General features: G+C 46.1%; 1 protein-coding gene across 2 annotated transcripts in view; it reads right to left on the reverse strand.

Moving 5' to 3' along the window:
- Positions 1 to 21195, reverse strand: part of Shroom3 (shroom family member 3) — a 282216-nt gene that overhangs the window by 172068 nt on the left and 88953 nt on the right. For both annotated transcript variants that reach the window (XM_057772175.1, XM_057772174.1), the window contains exon 2: positions 1181 to 1335. In XM_057772175.1, coding sequence (XP_057628158.1) covers positions 1181 to 1335 — 155 coding nt within the window. The remainder of the gene's footprint in view (positions 1 to 1180; positions 1336 to 21195) is intronic.

Below are 21195 nucleotides of genomic sequence, written 5' to 3' on the forward strand. Positions count from 1 at the left end.
TATGACCTGCAGACACATCAGGGGTCTGGATTCCAGGTACCCTTCACCAGCCTGTTGTTCTCAAGCTGGGGGTCCATGAAAAGGTGGGTTAAAAATTCTACCCTTTTCTGGAAGGAAGGAGAGGTGGTTCAGCGGTTAAGAACACTGGCTATTCTCGCAGAGGACCTGGGTTTAGTTCCCAGTGCCCACATGGGGCTTACAACCTCTATAACTCCAGGGGATTAAGATAGCCTTTTCCTGCCCCTAGAGGGAGAGCTGGCCCCCACCTCTCCAGCCACTGCACACATCTCCTCAGTTGAGCGTTTCTGGCATGGATGCAGGTAGACAAAGACTCATCCCTTGGAGGGTTGGTCACGAGGAATTTAATAAATCAGGCTCCAGTGAGTAGATGGACAACATAAAATGGACTTGATTTTCTCTTGTTCTGGGGGGGGAGAAGGTTATAGGGGAAGGGAGCGGGCATGGAAGACTGGGAGGTGAGCATGATAGAGGTGCATGATGTGAGATTCCCAAATAATCAATAAAAAATATTTTAAAAAGACATCCTTTTTCTGTCTTCCTCATGCTCCTGCATGCATGTGGTACACATAAACTAATACAAGCATACACACACACACATGCACACACACACATGCACACACACACATGCACACACACACATGCACACACACAGACATACACATATAAAATAATCTATTAATTAAAAAAATTACAAGCAAGCCTTTCCCAAAAAAGGATCCATCACTCCTAAGATGCCCAAACAAGAGGACTCCACCAGTTTTTCAGCTCCAAGTTCTAGGCACGGCTAACCAAATCATCTAAATTAGTCAACCCTTTCTCTAGGTCCAGAACACAGGGCTGCCTAGAGCTCCGGCCACACCTAGGATGTGCTAGTAGTCATCAAACCTAGAATTTAGGACGGACAGCGAAGCTCCTCCGTGACAAAACTAACTCGGAAAACTGGGAAGGGTTTCGAAGAGAGACAAACCGTGTCCAAAAGTCTTCACTTCACCTTCTGTCCCATCCCACAGCATGGGCAAGAAGAAAGGAAAAGAAAAGTCCTAACCCAGACAGCACCTCCCCCACTAGGACATTATGGATAAATTACGCAGCATGTCAGGCAGGACAGGAAGGAGCGACAGTGCTAGAAGGGATGGGGGAGGGGTGCCAGCCCACCTACCTGCGCACCACCAGCCGGAGGGTCTGGTAGGACCCTTTCACCAGGGAAACAGCCTCCCTCCTGGAACTGCTCAGTGCCACCTCGTTGATGTGCACGACCTCGTCCCCAGCTTGCAATCCCGAGTTCACCGCGTCAGCTTTCCCCCCTTCTTCAATCTGCTCAGAGAGATGAGAGGGCACCACAGTGAACTTGTGTCCAGCCTGGGGTCAATTCCCCTGTTCTGAGTCATGCCTGGACAGATGCAAAGCAGGGCGGACAAGCAGCAGCCAGACCCCTTGCACCCAGCCCAAGCGTAATCTTGAAGAAGTAAAGGGCTGGTCTCTGTTATCCGTTCTCTCTAGCACTTGTGACCCTGACTGCCCACAGAGGGCTCTCACAAACAGCTGAGTGGATGAATGTGGCCTTTACCTAGAGGCCACAAACCCAGGGCCTTCTGGACACACTGGTCCCCTCTCCAAATCCTCTTGGAGTTTCTGCTTTTATTCCTTTAGAAGTCAAGGTGGTTTTTGTGTTTTGACAGAGTCTCATGTAGCCCAGGCTGGCCTTTAATCTGCTATGTGACAGAGAATGACCTTGAGTTTGTGGTTCTCTTGTGCTGGGATCCACGGGTGCTCATACCATTCCCAGTTTGTGCCCAAACTGAGATATTTCCCCAGTCTGGCTGATTCCCTTTTTGCAACTCACTTCTCACTGTTTGGTTCAGATTCTAACTCACTGGATAAGCAAAACGGGATAAACAAGGGAATATTACCCAGTAGTAAAACAGAAATGAAAAGATACAGAGGTAGCAAGAAGTCTAAAATGGCTACATACTCTAATTGCGACTCTGGAAAAGGCAGAACCACTCAGATGACGGAAGATCTGAGGTCGCCAGAGTTGGTGTAGACGACACAGGGGCTTGCTGGGTAGATGACACGATTTTGTGGAACACCATGATGGTGGACGTATCTGTCAGGGCCCTAAGGAGCTAGGCCAAGAGTGGACACTAACGCTAGCCTTTGGGTGAGAATGGTGTGAACACGTGGATGGAGGTGGGAGAGGCTCGGTGTGTGCAGGTACAGGAGGCTTATGGCCAAATGGCACCTTCTACTCAGTTTACGACTTAAAACTGCTCTATACAGAATACATTTTAAAAGCTAAGTGGTGGTGGCACACGTCTTTAATCCCAGCACTTAGAGGCAGAGGCAGGTGGATCTCTGAGTTCGGAGCCAGTCTGGTTTACAGAGTGAGTTCCAGGTCAGCCAGGGCTACACAGAGAAAATCCCCATCTCAAAACAACTAAACAAATTAAAAACCAGACCAAACCAAACAAAAAACCCTGCTAAGCCATCTAGACATATATTTCTGGATACACACACACACACATTCTGGATGACTTAGTGCTGGCTCCAAAATCAGTAGCATCAAGTCTGGAACCCAGCACCCAAACTGGTTCTTCCCAGGAAGCCTGTAACTCCAGCTCCAAGGCAGGCAGAGATAAGAAAATGCAAGCTGAGTTTAGAGAGAGACACTGCCTCAAACAAAAAGGATGAAGAGAGAAGGAGGATGCCCGACGTCCCCTTCCAGCCTCTGTGCATAAGCACAGGTAAGCACTTCCACACACACACATGCATATACACTCACACAAACACACACCCATAGACACGTACATCAGTTTTTAAAAGTCTTGTCAATTAGACTGGCAGGCAGAGGAAGGGGAGCAAACAATGAGTACATGGATCAGGTAAGAGATGTGGCAAGAAGGATATTGATCATTGATGCGGGATTTCCCTCTGTATGCTGTGACTACCATTAATGAATAAATGACCTATAGCAGGGCAGAACTTAGCTAGGTGGGGAAAACAAAGCTGAACGCTGGGAGGAAGAAGGGAGGAGTAGAGAGAGAAAGAAGCCATGGATCTGCTTGCTGCCTGGAACAGATGCTGGGAAGCCACACCCACATGGCGATAACAGATTAATGGAGATGAGTTAAATTAATATGTAAGAGTTAACCAATAAGAAGCTAGAGCTAATGGGCCAAGCAGTGATTTGATTGTGTAGAAGGAGCTGCGGGACACTTCCCGCTGCCTGGCTCCCGGCCGCCTGGCTAGCTTATACCCCAAAATAATAAGATGGAAACTGTATTCTTTTATACACTGCCTGGCCCATTATATCTAGCCTCTTCTTGGCTAATTCTCATATCTTGCTCAACCATATTTAATAATCTGTGTAGCACCACGAGGTGGTGTCTTACCAGGAAAGATTCAGCATGTCTGACCTGGTGGCTTGCTCCATTGCATCTGACCAGAGAGGAGAGGTATGGCATCTGGCTCACTTCCCTTCTTCCCAGCATTCTGTTCTGTCTACTCCACCCACCTAAGGGCTGACCTATCAAATGGGCCAAGGCAGTTTCTTTATTAACCAATGAAAGTAACTTCTCCATCATGATTGATACAGTTTCTGTGTGCTTATTTCGGGTTAAGTGGCCGGGAATAACAAATGGCCTCACTTTCTCCAACACAACATGTGCTTTGGGAGGAAGCAGAGGGAACTGTTGTTCGGGCCAGTACCCGCTTGCTGGGGGATCCTTGTGGGAGTCAGGCATAATGATGTAGCAAAAAGAGAAGGAAACAAAACAAACTTAAAAAAGCTAGTAAGCAAAATGTGATGACTCAGATTTCCTTTCTATCACTATTACTAAGCAGACCTGCCTTCGTGGGCAAAGATCCTCAGAGCTCCAGGGCTGTGAAACAGATCAAACAGAATTTGGGTTCTCCTCATACCTGTAAAAGTTGTACATTTGGGCCTTACCTACTTCTTATTTGAACAGCAAAATTAGTGTATGCTAAAATAGATGTTTTAATTATTAACTTGCTAGCAAATGCTTACAAATTTATTATATAGTCATAGAGAGTGAGATTAATATATAAATTAAGAGCCCCTGCCCTAATCATTCACACCACTCTGAGGAAATCACTGCAATTCGGTGTTGTGAATTTTTAAAATCTATTTAACAACAACGCTACTCCACTTCACAAGCCTTGTCAGGCTTTACAGAGTGGCCTTGCAGTGAGTGGCGATGACCCTGAGTCACGGGCAAACCTCTGGGGATGTGAGTTCTCATTTGCTAAGCTCCTGACTCTGCACTGCACACTGAAGATGGAGTGGATCCACCATACAAAACTATCGAAAGTGGAAGCCACTGTTTTCATAAGCCAACCAGTGTGAAGACCTTGCTGTTCAAAGATGATAGACTTATCGTCTTAGTTATCGGCTGTCTGACATTCGAGGGTGGAGATGTCACGTGCTGGGTGCACAATCCTCTTGCACTGATGGCCAATTTCTTCCTACCAACCTGGAAACCTGGTGCTGCCCTTATGTGCCAACCACGCTCTACCCAAATTCTGCCTGGATGTCTCAGCTGGACCATCAAGCCTTCTCTAAAAGCCACTTTAGGCCACAGTGTTCAAAAACAAAGTCAGACCATAAGGCCTGTTTCTTAGGTGACTTCTAACTGCCCCGCGCCTCAGTTTCCATTTACCACACGCCTTGAGGGAATTAAGTGAGCTCACGCTTACACAGTGCCTGGCACACAGCGCATACTCAGTAGAGCTCAGTCACTACCCACGGTTTCAGCCCAAGGTCAAGTGCCACCTGCTCTGAAGCTGTCCAGGACTCTCACCAACACCCACTCCAACTCCTTCACCACCGTGTTCTGCCCTTGGGGACAATCCCTCACCTTGAGAGCGTAGCTAAGTAACAGAACACTTGTCCTGCACACAAAAAAGCCCTGGCTTTGGTCCCCAGCACCGAAGACAGAAAAGCAAGAGAAGCGATGTGGCCTTCCCCCACTTTGACCAGCGGACACAGGGATTTATAACCAGAGGATGACATTCAGATGATTTACCTTTTCCCACAACTTTAACGTAATGCTATGATTCCCACACGATCTTTTGGCAAAGTTATGAATATCTATGTCTATTGCCTGTCATAGGTTCACCTTCTGCAGCTTCAACTGCGAGCCCTTTGAAGACGGGACTCAATTGAGTCCATCTGTGTTTAGGCCAGCATGCAGGACTTCCTCAGAGGGCACAGCCTCACTGCTCGAACAAAATACTGAGCAAGCAGATAAAAGACGAGGGCACAGAGTGCTGACCACAGTGGATCGGGCTCTCCCCAAGTGCAGGCTGTGGAACTGAATCCTGACTGCATAATTTACCAGCAACTTGAACGAAATGGACCCGAGGAAATGGTCAGTGCTTATATGAAGAAGAAAATCAAGTTTAGAATCAACAGTGGATGAGCGGATAAAGACAATACGGGCCGCATACACAATAGTCTCATTCAGCCGTGACGAATGGATTACATCATTTTTCAGGTAACTGGACACCATCCTGTTCCAGGCTCAGAAAGATGAATAGCACACACCTTTTTCCATGTGGGGAATCTCAGTTTTTTAAAGGGGCTGTTTTGGAAGACAACAGAGACCAGTGGGACAGAGAGAGGGGCCGAAAGGGGAGTAGGGGGAACACGACCAAAGTATATTACATACAATAAAAAAAAAAGGAGCCGGGAGGGTGGTCAAGCCTGTGACCCCATTACTCAGGAAGCCGAGGCAGGAGGCTCACTCCAGGCCAGTCTGGGTTACACACCGAACACCAGGGCACCCAGGCCTTTGCACCAAGACTGCCCAAAACTCCAGTGACAGAAAAATAAACCTTGGTTTTCTGTAAGTTAAAAGAGGAGAGCAGGAGAGAGCTTGCCGCGGAGTGTCCGTCATGTTCCCCCAGGCTGAGAGGAAAGCAAGCCCTAGGAGCAAGAGAGCTGGAGAGCTTCAGGCCATCCACCTCTTTTTGTCCTTAGTTGTTTTCATTGCTGGGGAAGGGACCTAGGGGCCTGAGCTACATTCCAAGCCCCTCCCCCACTTTTCATATTTACAGAGTTCCCCAGAAATTCTTCACACTTCACTACACTTTTAGGTTTAAACTGTTTACTTTTTATTGCTTGTTAAAAAATGTTTTAAAAGCTAAATAATTCATTTATTTATCCAGACAAGTTCTAACTATAGAGCTCTGACTGACCTGGAATCCGATATGTAGCCCAGGTTGGACCAGAACTCACAGAGATCACCTGCCCCTTTAATGCTGAGATTAAAAGTGTGCACTGCCGTACCCCAGAAAACAAAACAAAACAAACATTTTATTACTACTGTTTAATGTTTTGCAGGGTTGGGGGATGGAACTCGGGGTCCTACACAATGCTAGGTAAGTACTATTTGAATTCCATCTTCAGTCAACATGTTTACCTGTTTTATTTTTTGAGGCAGAATCTACCATACTCCGGGCTGAACTCAGACCCACCACGCAGCCAAGGATGATACTGAACTTTGGGTCCTGTCGTCACACCCTCGACCTCAGCAGCACTAGGATTCAAGGTTGTCCCATGATGTCAGTTTCTGCGGTGCTGGATAGAAAACCCAGGGCTCCGTGTATGCCAGACAAACCCTTTACCAACTGAGCTACATCTCCGCTCCCCAGACAATTACCTTAATATATATATATATATATATATATATATATATATATATATATATATTTAAATTTTAAATTGATTTATTACTTTATGTGCCTCAGTGTTTTGTCCAAGTGTACGTATGTTCCCTATGCATGTGCCTGGTGTCTGGAGGTCAGGAGAGGGGGTCAGAGTCCCGGAAACTAGAGTTACAAACAGTTGTGAGTCACCATGTGGGTGACAGGAATCAAACCCAGATCCTTCTCAAGAGAAACCCGTGTTCTTCGCCACTGAACCAACTCTCCAGCCCCCCAAATGCTTACTTTTTCCAAGGTTAATTAACATATTAACTTATAAAACTGAAGAAGCTGAGCCTGAGGCCGTGTTTTGAAAAGGTATTTCTTAGTAAAACACTGGGCAGCTACTTACATGCTTTTGTTTTGTGTTGCTGGGAGTGAACCCAGAGACCCGTGCCCTGTTACTAGGTTACCCTCAGTCTCCAACATCCCCACACAATCTCTCGGTGGCGCGTCTCGGGGCTTTCACTATCACCAGAGATTCATTTAAGTCTTTGCCCCAACGTGGATCTTCGGTACGAGCCTGAGCCTATAGTTTTAGGAAGGAGCCTGTATTCTCTCCTCTTTCCCGGACTTTACATTCTAGAATATTTTTAGTATAGTTCACATCTTTAACTAAAAATGCTGGTGCCAGAGAGGCAGCCCAGTGAAAACAAGCTGGATTTTTTTCTTATCTTAAGGGCACTTCAGCTGACCCACGTAAACAACTCTCTCTGGGAGGCCAGGCAATTTCTAGGAAAGGGAGGAACACTGCTTGGTGCTGGGATCTACCAGGGCTGTACTCCAAAAAGGGGAGTCTGACCCGATAGGCCTAGCCTGGGTTTTGGATGAAGCTAGTTTTATAAGTGTAGAGCCCACATCTGCCACATGCCAGCCATTCAGGTTAAATGAAGGCTGATGCTTTATCTGATGGCGCGTTAGAACGCCCACAGCCCTTCCTGCCTCACGCTTGCCAGCCCTTCTCTGCCTGTCCAGTTGCTAGCACCAAGCCAGTGGACTCAATGTTTGTGGATGATTTGGTAATAAACATGGTTGCCAAGCAAGTTGAAGCTACTGGCTAGAACACAGCTGTGACTGACTGTATCAATATTGTCTCCATCATAACAAACGATAAATTGAGCTGTTGAGGTGACAAACTGATAACAGCCAAGTCAGCGTGCGTGCGTGCGTGCGTGTGTGTGTGTGTGAGTCTGAGCATAGGTTTGTGGACAGGAGTGCTAATACTGGAGGGGGCTGGAGGCATAGATCGTCCTGGGGCTGGAGCTGAAGGTGCCTGCGAGCCACCTGACTTGGGTGCCGCAAGCTAAAAGAAAAGCTAAAAAGGGTGCCGTCTCTGAAAGAAGGGTCCACACTTGGAACTACTATGACTTTCCAGGTCTCAGGATCATGTGATTATTTATAGCATATCTAAAAATCATTGTCATGACTTCAAAAAAGAGTATTTAGGATACTGAACAATAATCTTCTTGAGCCAGTTATCTAAGAGAGTATTCCCTCAACCCCATTCCCTGCCGACGCTGTCCATCACCAAGATTCACTGGGGGGAAATGTTTATTATTCCGACCTTTGGATTGATGCATTGGCAGCTAACAAGGTCACTGGCGTTCTTGATCCAGTCTCGCCCTCATAGAATTTTCTTATTCCAGGAATACAGCTGTCACAGGCTAAAGGGCTGCAGGTGACATCAGGCAAGGCCGACTAGGATGTCCCTAAGCCAACAAAGGAGGTGCATATGCAACACTGAAGCCCACAACATAAATGGGCTCCTCTCCCCGCTCTGAAATCCTAAGCTTATCATACCTATAAAAGTAAGTTGAGTTGATTTAATTTTTTTGTTGAATTTCATTTACTTGCGTGTGTATGTGTGTGTGTGTGGGAGGGGGGGAGCTGGTACCAGAGCACAGAGTACAACTTCATGGAGTCAGCTCTCTCCTTGTGGTGGAATATTGGTGGGCTATGGCACAGCCTCACTTCAGGATCTATTTGAAGTTGCCTCCTTCTGGAAGGCTTTATGCCCAAGCGATCACCTGACTTTATCATCCTGTCCAAGCTGAAAGCGGCATTTCCCAACTACGCCCCTACAGCTTCCATGTCCCCCCAGTGCTAGAGATGGAACCGGAGCCTTGCATCTGGGTTCAAGTGCCCTACCACTGAGATACACCACCAGCAATGCCCGTCTAAACCGTCATCTTCCTTCCAAATGCTTTCTCCCTTAGCTTACTCCATGTATGTACGTTTTTAACATTTATGTACATATGTATGTATGTAGGTTGGCACGTGTGTGCATGGCATAGTGTGTTTGAAAATCAGAGAATAACTAGAGAAGCCAGTTCTCTCTTTCTACTGGGTACGATTCAGGACTGGAATTCAGAAGTCGGGCTTGGCAGTAAATACCTGCTAGGCCATGTCACCAAACCCATAACCAATAATTTTTCTTATATATCTTATTTATTACCTGTCTTTCACTTGAATGTTAGACTATGAGAACTTTGACTTATGCCTGTCTTAATTTGTTCTCAGTGTCCAGACCAGCGCAGGGACAAAGATCAGTGACTAAGATTCATCATCTAGATAAGAAAAACATCATCGTCATAGTGACCAGGTATTGGGTGCCTCATATTTCAATATGGTATTACTGTATCATCTTGATTGTTACAAGGTCTTTGTAAGGTTATTATAATAACTTGGTTTATAATAAATTTGCACAAGTTCTCAATTCTAGACCAGAATACTGAAGCTCAGTGGAGCAAAACTGCTTGCTCATGGCCGCATGTTAGTGAAAACAGAGCCGGCCGTGGAATTCCAGACAGACTTCAAAGCCCACATCCTTCTGGCCGCTGCCTCTGAGAATCCCCCAGATCTTTGCCCCAGACTAATACTTCTTCACTTGTCAGTCTAATCCCTCGAGTACCTAGGAAACCAGACACTCCACATTTCTGTGTTCTCAGCCTTCTCTCTCAGGGATCCAAGCACCGGAACCCATTGCATAGGCTTATAGGTTTAACAGAAGCCACATATTAGCCATGGGAAAGCAAGCTGGCAGCCACTGTCCTGGGGTAGCTACACAAGACAGCACAGAACATTTTCTGCTTTTTCTCAGCTCTATCTGGAATTCAATCAGAATCCAGCTCATCCCGCAGAGGGCCTGGGTGGCCGGGAAACGAACGAGCCAGTTTGCCTCTCCACCTGAGTCGCACCTGTATGTGCTGTCTAAACTCTGGATGGATTCATTCTCCTTTCTTTGCTTTTTTCCCCTGCATTGTGGCATGGCGGGGTTCCAGGAAGGGAAGGTGGTTCATTAAAGCTACAGTTCATGCTATGTAACGTGCAGTGAGTTTGCTATTTTCTTGGTGATTTGAGAACAGGTACGTCCTCTGTTGAGAGCAATAATTATGTAAAAGTGATAAGCAAAATAGGGCAAGTTAAAAGAGGTAAAGGATATAGTGGTTTGATTGTGAACCCCCCTCCCCCCATGGGCTCATGTGCTTAAACACATAGTCCTCAGGTGATGGCGCTATTTGGGGAGGGTGTGGCACTTTTAGGGGGTGGAGCCTCACTGGAGGAAGTGGGTTGCTAGGGGAGGGCCTTGCTGTTTTGTAGCTCAGCCCCACTTCCTGTAAGCTCTCTGTCTTGACTAGCAACTTCACCCACTTGCTGGCACACCTTCCCCAACATGAGGGACGGTGTCCCCTCAAACTGTTATCCAGAATAAACCTTTACTTTCTTGGTCATAGTAGCAAGCCAAGTTTTATTATATAGTTATTTAGTAGATAAAAAAAAAATCAAGAACCCTTGGGCTGTTTTGACTGTTAGTTTCTATTCTTTGGGAATCATCGTTACTCATAAACCACTGGACATCCTTAGTTTTGAACTGTACACAAAGTTGGATGATGAAATAAACAGAAAGATCCTCCCAGCATCTATTCTTGCCTCCCATGTTCTGTGCAACGAGTCAGACTTTTGAGAAGCTCCATGCTAACTGCTGGGTTATAAAACGGACAGATATGGTTCTGGACATTGAATGGCATAACTATGGGACTGCCAGGGCGCCTACCGCTCATTTCCTGCCCACCTCTCATCTAGGGTTGGATCAGTAGGTCTCCTTCATTGATGAATTCTTTTCTGGGTCTTTCAGTGGTATGTCTCATGGCTTAGCACAGTTGGCTGGGATTCATGAATACCAACTTTGTCCCTCCATCACAGGGCCCCGAATGGGCCTCTCATGAACCAGGGGTAATGCATGTTTTCTACTATGGGGCAGAGCCTCACACACAGAAATGTGTGCCTCATGCTTCAGATACAAAATATGAAGTTCTAAAGCTTTATTTAGATTGAAATACATGTCTGCTGCTTTAGTATGTGTCTTAGTTAGGGTCTGATTGCTGCAAAGAGACACCATGTTCACAGCAGCTCTTATAAAGGAAAGCATTCGACTGGAGCTGGCTTAGAGTTCAGTGGTTTAGTGCATGATGGTCATTGCAGGGAGGAGTGCAGTCGTACACAGGGAGTGCAGTCGCACACAAGCAGACATGGTGCTGAGAAGGAGCTGAGAATTCTACATCTGGAACAGCAGGCAACAGGAGGAGAGAGACACTGTACGGCGCACCATGCCCATCTGCGCTCTATGCGCCACCATACAGTTCGTGAACCGGGAAAGGGGCTGGAGATTGAAACACAGGTCATCCTTGATGCCAGAATGCCCCAAGAATGCCCCCTTTATTGTGTTCAGGGGCAGCTTATATAGAGATAGCCATGCCCCAGCCAAACGCACCAGAAACCACTCTCCTGCCATCAGGGACTCCTGAAGGTCTCATGTTCAGAGCAGCTGCAGGTACTCAGATCAGGGAAAACAAGTTGTTTACAAGAAATTCAGAATCTGAGGGTTCACAGCTCCCAACATCTCACCTCCCTTTATATATATATAATTAGAAAAAAGAAGAGCAACTAACCACATGCAAATCCCACAACAAATCCAATTGCTCTTATAAGCTGGAAAATGCCCTAGAGAACATGTTCATTCTACGGTCAACGTGAATGATAGTAAATGCTGGTGCCAGCTACAGGATAGCTGCAGCAGCCATCTGGCTGATGACAATTTCAACTGCCATGAAGGAGGCAGCAGCTGTAACAATAGCGGCCACCCGTGGTGTTCCCAAAGTCTCCAGGATGGCTTGGCAGTTCCTCCTGCCTCTGCTTCCTTCAGCAAATCCTACCGCTGTGCACCACACAACCGGCCCGGACAGCAGGCAGGCTCGGAGACCTTCTGCAGCTACTACAAGGGTTTCTGGTGCTGTGGGAAAGCAGGCCCTCAGATCAGGGGAAAACAAGTTGTTTACAAGAAATTTAGGATCTGGGGGTTCACAGCTCCCAATAACACTGGGCCTAGTTGAGCATCTGAAATCTCAAAGTCTACCCCCAATGACACACTTCATTCAACAAGGTCACATCTCCTAATAGTGCCATTCCCTATGGGCCCTTGGGAACCATTTTTATAAAAATGGCCTCCACAGTGCTGGGTAGTAATGGCACATGCCTTTAATTCCAGCACTCGGGAGTTTAAGGCCAGTCTCATCTACAGAGTGAGTTCCAGAACAGGCTCCAAAGTCACACAGAGAAACCCCATCTCAAAAAATCAAAAAATAATAAAAATGGCCTCCACAGGCTCATAGATTTGAATGCTTGGTCACCAGAAAGTGGCACTATTGGAAAGGATTAGGAGGTGTGGTCTTTTTGAGGAAGTGTATCACTGGGGGTGGGCTTTGAGATTTCAAAAGTCCATGCCAAGCCCAGAGTCTCTCTGTCATGGCCAGTGAATCAGGATGTAGCTATGAAATACTCTTCCAGGACTTTGTCTGACTGTGTGTTGCTATACTTCTCACCAGGACAACGGACTAAACCTCTGAAACTGTGAGCAAGCCCTCAGTCAAATGCTTTCTTTTATAAGAGTTGCCTTGGTCATGGTGTCTCTTCACAGCAATAGAACAGTGACCAAAACAGAAGGAAAAACCATGTAAAAACTTGCTTCTGTTATTTTTAGGATAAAGGGTGCATTATTCTCCCCTAAGTCTAACAACTTAGATGGGAAGCAAAAGAAACGGGGCAGAGGCAGCACCATGTATAGAGACTAGGAGCTCTGGGGTCACACCAGCACAGGATGAAGTCATTCCCATACTGGGTGATGGGAGTCTTTTCTGAACAAGCATTTCCTTACCCTATAAGTGGGACCACAATGCAAACCCTGCTAAGATCATGTGAGGATTGTATGAGTAACGACATAGGACATTTTTCACAGAGCAAGGGCTCCTGAGGCATGCTTCATGGTTTGCTCAATTCTGCTAGGTCAGTTTTATTCTTCTTTGACCATGTCCACTGCAAGAAAGCATATGTTGGCATCTGGAGACACCCGGGAGAAGGGACTTCATGTGGGATTCCCCTCTGAATGCTGTGAATACCATTAGTTAATAAAGAAACTGGCTTGGCCTGATAGGGGAGAACAGAATTAGGCGGGGAAAACTAAACTGAATGCTGGGAGAGAGAAGTGCAGAGGTAGAGAGAAGCCATGTAGCCCTGCTGGACACAGACGATGGAATTTTACCTGGTAAATCACAGCCACGTGGAGATATACAGATTACTAGAAATGGGTAAAATTAACATGAAGGAGCTAGCCAATAAGAAGCTAGAGCTAATGGGCAACTCAGTGTGATTTAATTAATACAGTTTCTGTGTGGTTATTTCAGGTCTGAGCTGCTGGGTGGCCAGGAAATGAACAAACAGCCTCTCCTACATCAGGGAGATGATGAAGCAGGACACGGATTACTTTCCTAAAGTTACGGCTGAGAGTTAACTTGATTAATAAAGGCTCAGGGGACAGTCTCACCTTCAGCAGGAAGGTTTTGTTTCCTAGAGAGGTCCCAGAGTGGAAGGTCACTCAGCAAGCCTCCCTCCCACAGAACATCTGAAGAACTGCAGTGGCTGAAAACCAAGCCATGCTGAAGTTCGGGATTTTCTGCTCATTAAGAGAAAAGATCTGATCAAAGATAGCCAACCCCTAAGCTCCACCAGGCAAACATGCCCACTCAGCTGCCCGACTCTGGCTTCTCCAAGGTGGTGGGTTCCAATAAAACCAGTTTGGGGGTGATTAGAAAGTTGAGCAGTCAGTGTTTGTCTCCATTTGTTTATTTATTCTTCTCCTCATCATACAATGGGGTTGAGGCACTCCTTAGCAACACTAAAGAACAGAGGGAGGAGCTAAGGGCATCGGAGCAAAATGAAAAACAATAAAAAAAAAAAAAAACAACCAAAGATATACTCTGTGGGTGGGGAAGCCTCATCACCCACCTGGATCTTCGTTACCCATGTGCCTATTGGAACATGGTTCTGTGAGGTGGCAGGGTCAACCTCACTCTGAGGTAAGCAGCTGTGAGCTTCCCACTCCACACCCCCTGGGGTCCAGCTCCATCTCCAGCAGTTCCATCATGGCCAGCTTGGATGTGGGACGACAGATAACTCAACAAGCAAACAAAATGCAAACCTGTGGTACTTACCCCACGATATAATTACCCGATGCTATGATTAACCAATGATATAATTTCACAATGGTATGGAGTTAACCAATGGAATAGCTAACTTGAATATCTTCCCAAAAAAGGTAAAACACAAAAGATAAAACATTATCTTAAAAGTTTATAAAGAAGTCAGGATGGAATAGCCATCTTTGTCCATTATTCTGAGGATCTGCCCAGGGTTATAATTGTATCTTAATTTCTTTTATTTTTATTGCTTTTTTACAGATAAGGTTAAATAAACTTCTTTGCATAAATCATCATCTTGATTTTCAACTTTCTACCATTTTAGATCACATTTTAGTCCCTGTTTTAACACAAGATTCTTTAGACAAACTCATCTTTGCTCTAAAGCTCCTGGAGACAAAAGCCGAAGGAGACGTGAATCTACAAAGCAGTGATGCACTTGCCCTGTGAAACACAGGGGATGACGAGTGGGGAAGCCTTGAGCTCCAAGGACCACAGCGAAATCTGAAAGGCAGAGATGTCCTTCTCAATTGCTTTGTTTGTTTCAAAGCATTAAACACTGGAAGTCTGAGGAGCCCAGGGGTGTCACCGATGCTGCTCACTAAGAATTCCTGAGGTTGGGTCAGATGACACAGGTCCATGGTCCCAGCTACTCCAGAGGCTGAGGCAGGAAGATCGCGAGTTCTAGGCTAGGCTGGGCCATTTAACGTGACTCTGTCTTAAAATTTTAAAAATACAAAAAGCTGGTGCTACAGGTCAGTGGTAGAGTGCTTATGTAAGCATTCAAGAAGCCCTGAATTCAATCCCTAATACTTAAAAAAAAAAAAAATGAGTCTCCAAGTTCCCACCTGGCCATGGAGGAGGCTTTCTTTCTTTTGGTCTGAGGCTGGAAGCCTTGCAGCTGGGTGGCACCAGGAAGCTATTTCTGGTTGATGATTTTTGCACAGGAACCTATGTTGCCTCCACTTCTCCAGGCATCCTTTCCTTTGGTACCATCACTGAGCACATTGGAGAGGCCAGTTAATTTGTCAGTGACGGCTGAGTAATGAAGGCCAGCCGCTGTCCTGACACACCATGGATATAAGAACTAGCAAGAAATAGGAGGTGGGGAGACAGCTCAGCAGGTGAGCCACTTGTCGTGAACGCATGAAGAACCAAGTTCAGATCCCCAGCTCCCGCATAAATGCCCAGTGGGCACTGAGGCCGACTTGTAATTCCAACCCTGGGAAGGCTGAGATAGGGGATCCTTGGAGCAAGGAGGCTAGCTAGACTAGCCCTATCATCAGTGAGCTCTTGGGTTTGACTGAAAGACCCTGCCTCAGTGAATAAAGTAGAAAGCAATCAAGAAGAAACTGATTGTCAGCCTTTGGCCTTCACATGCATACGTGTACATATATGCACATGTACCTGCACACACATATGTAAACACACACACATGTAGTCATACCCCAGATAGGCCTATGAAAACAAAAAGAATGAGCAAGAGATAAAGCCGTGTTTAAGCTGATGAGACGCCATTTCTTTCCCACTCAGACAGGAGACTATGACAAATGGTTCCTTTATATTCAAAGGCATTTGTTTCTATTTTATAACCATTTCTGAAGGAATTCCAAGAGTCTTAGCATGTTTATTTCATGTTCTTGAAGAAAGATCTTTTGCACCACCTTAGTTTGTTTATATTTATGTTTCCAGTCCATTCTATACATGCCGTGTGTTTATCCACAGATCAGCTATTATTATGTGCATGAATAAGACACATAAAACATGGAAGACACAGGGTGGTATACACTCCTATGTCCCAGCACTGGGGAATGATGTGAGTTTGAGGCCAGCCAGGACTGCACAGTGAGTGCCATGGCAGGCAGGGCTACATGAGCAGACCCTGTCTCAAAACAAGAAGAATCACTTGCCGCATCAACAGAGCTCAGTTTGGGAAGGAAATCAAATCTTTAAATTGTACATGTATCTTATATGCTTTATATGTATATAGCATGTATTATAAAGTAAACTTTAAAAAAATATTTGTTTATTTATGTATTATGTATACAGTATTATGTCTGCAGGCCTGAAGAGGGCACCAGACCTCATTACAGATGTTTGTGAGCCACCATGTAGTTGCCGGGAATTGAACTCAGGACCTTTGGAAGAGCAGGCAATGCTCTTAACCACTAAGCCATCTCTCCAGCCCCCAGTAAACTTTTTTTTTTTTTTGAGACAAGTTCTTACTATGTAGTCCTGGCTAGCTTAGAACTTACTATGTAGATAGATCAGGTTCACAGATTACTATGTAGATTCAAACTCACAGAGATCCACCTGCTTCTGCTTCTGCCTCCCCAGTGGAGCATTGAGATTAAAGGTGTGTGCTATCATTTCTGGCCAAAGTATTGTTTTTAATATTAATATTGGTCTGACTGTTGGAGAGAGTGAGGGTCTCACTCAGCAACTCTGGCTGACCTGTACTTTCTACACAGGTTGCTCTTGAACTCAGAGATCTGCCTGTCTTTGCCTCCCAAGAGCTGGGATTAATTAACAACAGCACATGGCTTACTATTAATTATTGGAACTTGACTTGCAGCAGACAGGAATGTCATATGACAAGGGTGTCTACCATTGTCTCCGAGGAAATGGGTTCTTTGTCTCTGCAAAAGAATTCTCAGAGGTGGCTGAGCTCTAAGGAGATGGGGTAATAAAGCTCTCAAGGACTTCTCAGGCCTGTCTGGGATAACAATAGTATCCTATTAGTCATCAATGTGAGGCTCCAATATTTACACACTGTAAGAGATTCCAGAAAGACACCCGAGCACCAACTGGCGAAAGGATTCCTTCGCTCTGTAGTTCCCAACAACAATTTGTTTACTTGCCATCTATCAGTGGCCCTATGGAGGTTAGGCTTCACAGCCAGATGGTCGGGTTCAAATCCTCCCCCAGGCTGAGAAGCTATGTGACCTTCAACAAGTTATTTGATCTCTCTGGCTTGTTCCCCTTCACGTGAGATAAAACTAGTACTACTTCACAGAACGGCTAGGGGCATTAAATCAATGATTGCACGTAAAGCGGGCAGAAAAACAGGCCCAGTAAATATTAAAAATACTCATTTATATTTTCCTTTATAAATCAAGAATGCAAACCCTTCTTTTCTATACTCCACATTAAAAGACCAGAAATATTTTATAAAACACTTGAGGTGTTGTTGTTGTTGTAAGGCAAAGACTCTACTAGTGAATCACTTCTCCAGTCCAATTAAAAATGAAACAAAGCAAAACAAAAATAACAACCCTCCCAAACCCAAACTTTGAGAAATGTTATAAGGCATAGTAAAAGAATGTGATTCTAGTGATCCTGCCAGTTTGGAAATCAGCTCAACCATTTCAATCATCCCAAGAGAGGACATCCGGTCAGACAGGGTTTCTGGAGGTGCAGGCAGGTAAGGCAACAACAGGAGGAGGGACGGGGGGCAAGGGAAGGAAGAGGAGGAGAAGACAGAGTTTCTGGCTGTGTCTGCTGCCTGTTAGGACCTTGAGAATCCACTCTTGCCAACACGTAGGAGTATTCTGTCAATCACCAAACTAAGCCCAGCAATATTAGTAAGGCACCTGTGCTGGCTAGTTTAATGTCAACTCAACACAAGCAAGAGTCATTTGGGAAGAAGGACCCTCAGTAGGGAAAATGCCCCTATCATTAGTCTGTGTGCATTTTCTTGATTAATGATTGATGGTTGATATGGAGGGCCCGGATCACTGTAGCTAAGAGATCCGGGTGCTATAAGAAAGCAGGCTGAACAAGCAATGAGGAAAAAGCGTTGGTGCCTGCCTCTGGGTCCTTGACTCGAGTTTATGTCATGAACGCCCTGGATAACAGACTTTAAGCTGTAGTCAAACAACCCCCTTCTTCCCCAAGTTGGTATTGGTCTTGTTGTCTTATGACAGCAATAGAAACTCTAATTAAGACAACGCCCACATAGACTAAGTTAGAAAGAGCAGAGCCAAAATTCAAGCGCAGCCTTAGACCTGAAGTCAAAGTCCATCATACCCCTCTCATTCCGCTCTAAATAGGCAACCCTTTAACACATCGAGGAAGCCTCGCTGAGGGGAAGGGAGGCCAGGGGCTGACCAACTCAGCTCCCACCCAGGCCCGAAGCCAAGACCATGAACTGGCCCATCTCGACACACACCGCAACCCTGAGCTGGTGGAGCGGGTGAAGGGGCCAGTCCTACGGAGTCATAGCCCACAGGATCTCCACAACTCTGGGCAACGGCAGGATGTGTGAGCTAAGTCCCAGAGAGGGTCCAGTATTGAGGGCATAGCAGAAGCCAGAGACCGTAAGCCAGACCAAGGACTCAATGCAATGACCATTGCAAGTCAGGCTGTTCGGACAAAAGGGTCTACTGCATGGCATGCCGCAGCTTCCAGTGCCACCGCAACCAACACGTGATGGAGAGGTGGGAAGACACAGGAGCAGAGCAGCACCTTGATAGAGGAGCAGGTCCGGGGTGTCGGCGGAAAGTTTTTTTCTGTTATTCTTTTTTCTTTGCTTTGTTTTGCTTCTGTGGGGAGACTGTAAGGGTAGAGGGCAGATTTGGAAAGACTGCAAAAGGAGCAGGGTTGGGGTGCATGATGTGTGATTATCAAAGAATCAATAAAGAAATTGAGGCAGATGCTTCCCTGGCGTAATTAAATAATGAAGGCCAGGATGGTGTCCACAGTGGGTGCAAAGTCGCAGACTGGTCAGCATAGCCCTCCAGCCACCTTCAGGGTGACAGGTCCTGGTAAGACTGCTGGAAGGAGAGTCATTATACAGTCACCAGACACTGAGGCCACCAAATCCTCTCTGCCCATCCAGCGCCACCTCCTGAGAGGACCCCATGAGTAGACAGCAGTGACAGCAACAGAACAGATGCACACTGCATGGCTAAATAAAGGAGAGAGAACCAGCAGGCCCCGAGTCCTGAAGAATGCCTTTGAATCCTTTCCAAGTTCCAAATTCCAGACCCTCTCTAACCACACGCTGGCTTTGAACATCCTGCTATTAGAGTCCCCTCCCACCCACTCCCCTACTCTACCACTCTCTCCCCTACCCTGTACCCCACCCCACCCCCACATGCTAAGCCATCTGCAAGCTCACAGGCTGCCCTCCTCATCCCGTGGAGACTTGCCCCCCTCTTGGGTCATTGGCAGATTTACTGCCAGGGTGACTTCTGCTACACGCCTGGGGCCCATGACCTATACAACCCCCTAGCACTCTTTGTCTTTCTTGGCCCCCTGCCTAGTTATCATTGCTACTCACTTCCATGGTCAGATTCTAGCTCTGGACACCGCCAAATGCACTGTCCCCTCTCAACCTCGAGAGCTTCTCTGACCACCTCCTCTTATCTTGGTTTATATTTGTTGTTGACAGCTTTATGATATAATTTAGATGCTGTAAAGTTCACCCTTGTAAAGCGCACAACCCGGTGGGTTTTAAGTTTACTCATGGAGTTGTACAAACATCGCCATAAATGACTTCGGAATATTTTTAACACTGTTCCCAGAGCCACTGTGCCTACGGTCTTCACAAGCTCTCCCCCCCGTGCCCCCCCATCTTCTACTTCAGGCAGCTCAACACAAGTCTACTTAAAATGCGTTGAATTTCAATGTGTACGTGTAAGTGCCTTCATGTGTACAAATGTAGCACACATAGCTGGTGCTCTCAGAGGTCAGGAAAGGGCATTGGATCCCTTGGAACTAGAGCTACAGGAAGGCGTAAACTGCCATATGGGGCTGGGAACCAAATCCAGTTCCTCTGCTAGGGTAGCAAGTGTTCTTAAGCACTAAGCTATCTCTTTGGGCCTCTCAAGTCTATTTTTTTTATCTTTATAAACTTGCCAATTCAGAATATTTACGTCATATAGGACATGGCCTTTTATGGCTGGCTTTTTTTCACTTAGCACAATACTTTCAAGTTTTATCCAAATGATAGCATGAAGAAAGTGGCTTTTCACTACCAAACTGTATCATGTGAGTAGATACAGTCATTAGGATTGTTTCTATTCTGTGACTCCTCTGAAAATTACTCTGCTCCAAAACTACTAAGGGGACCGACTTCAGCAAGATTTTATAACGAGTCCATTAAAAACGATCTTCACTTTCTGATGCCTTCCCTATAACCTCCTCTACCCCCCCTCCCCTGACTCCCAAACTCTAAGAGCCATGCTCTCCTCTGCTACCCATTCTGCTATCAACTCTTGGAGTCAGCCTCTGTCCTCTCAGAGGGTCAGGCCATGCCATCTGCAGCTATGCGTCTCCTCAGCTGCATGTCCCCTTTCCCTTACCAACCTAACAGTCTGTCAGGGTTCTAGCAGTACCTTAGGCTTTGCCCACGCTTGGGGTTCTGGCAGCCCTTTGTGTCTTTACAGGGCTCCTGGTCCTCCACCTGAGATTCTGACCTCCTCTTTTCTGGGCTCCTGCACTTACCAGAACTTCTGTTCCTCCTTCCCATCACCCTGAGAAGTTTCTGAGTTCTTCTGGACCTCTGTCAGTTGTGCTAAACTCTAACTTCTCCCATTTTCCTTTGGTAAACTGAGGTTCACAAGACCTTTGCCTGCTCTCTCTCTCTCTCTCTCTCTCTCTCTCTCTCTCTCTCTCTCGGGTCCACTTGACTTTAACAAACACCTCCTCCCATGGACACCACTCAATCTTTCTCAGGTTGACAAAGTTATAAATAGCAGAGCCAAAATTCAAATGCAAAGCTGAAGTAAAAATCTATCCTGACCCTCCCATCCAACTCCAAAATAGGCGTCCTTTTAACAAATAGAGACAGTGCTTGAGAGTGGAAACAATGAAGGCCAGCTTGATGCGTGGTTGTCATAGGCTACACTTAGAGGTGGGGTGGGTGGTCTTTGGTTGTTCAGTGAAGTATAGATGTTTGTCATTGCTTAGGGGG

The sequence above is a fragment of the Chionomys nivalis genome, chromosome 6, assembly GCF_950005125.1.
Source record: "Chionomys nivalis chromosome 6, mChiNiv1.1, whole genome shotgun sequence".
In the NCBI taxonomy this organism is placed as follows: Eukaryota; Metazoa; Chordata; class Mammalia; order Rodentia; family Cricetidae; genus Chionomys; species Chionomys nivalis.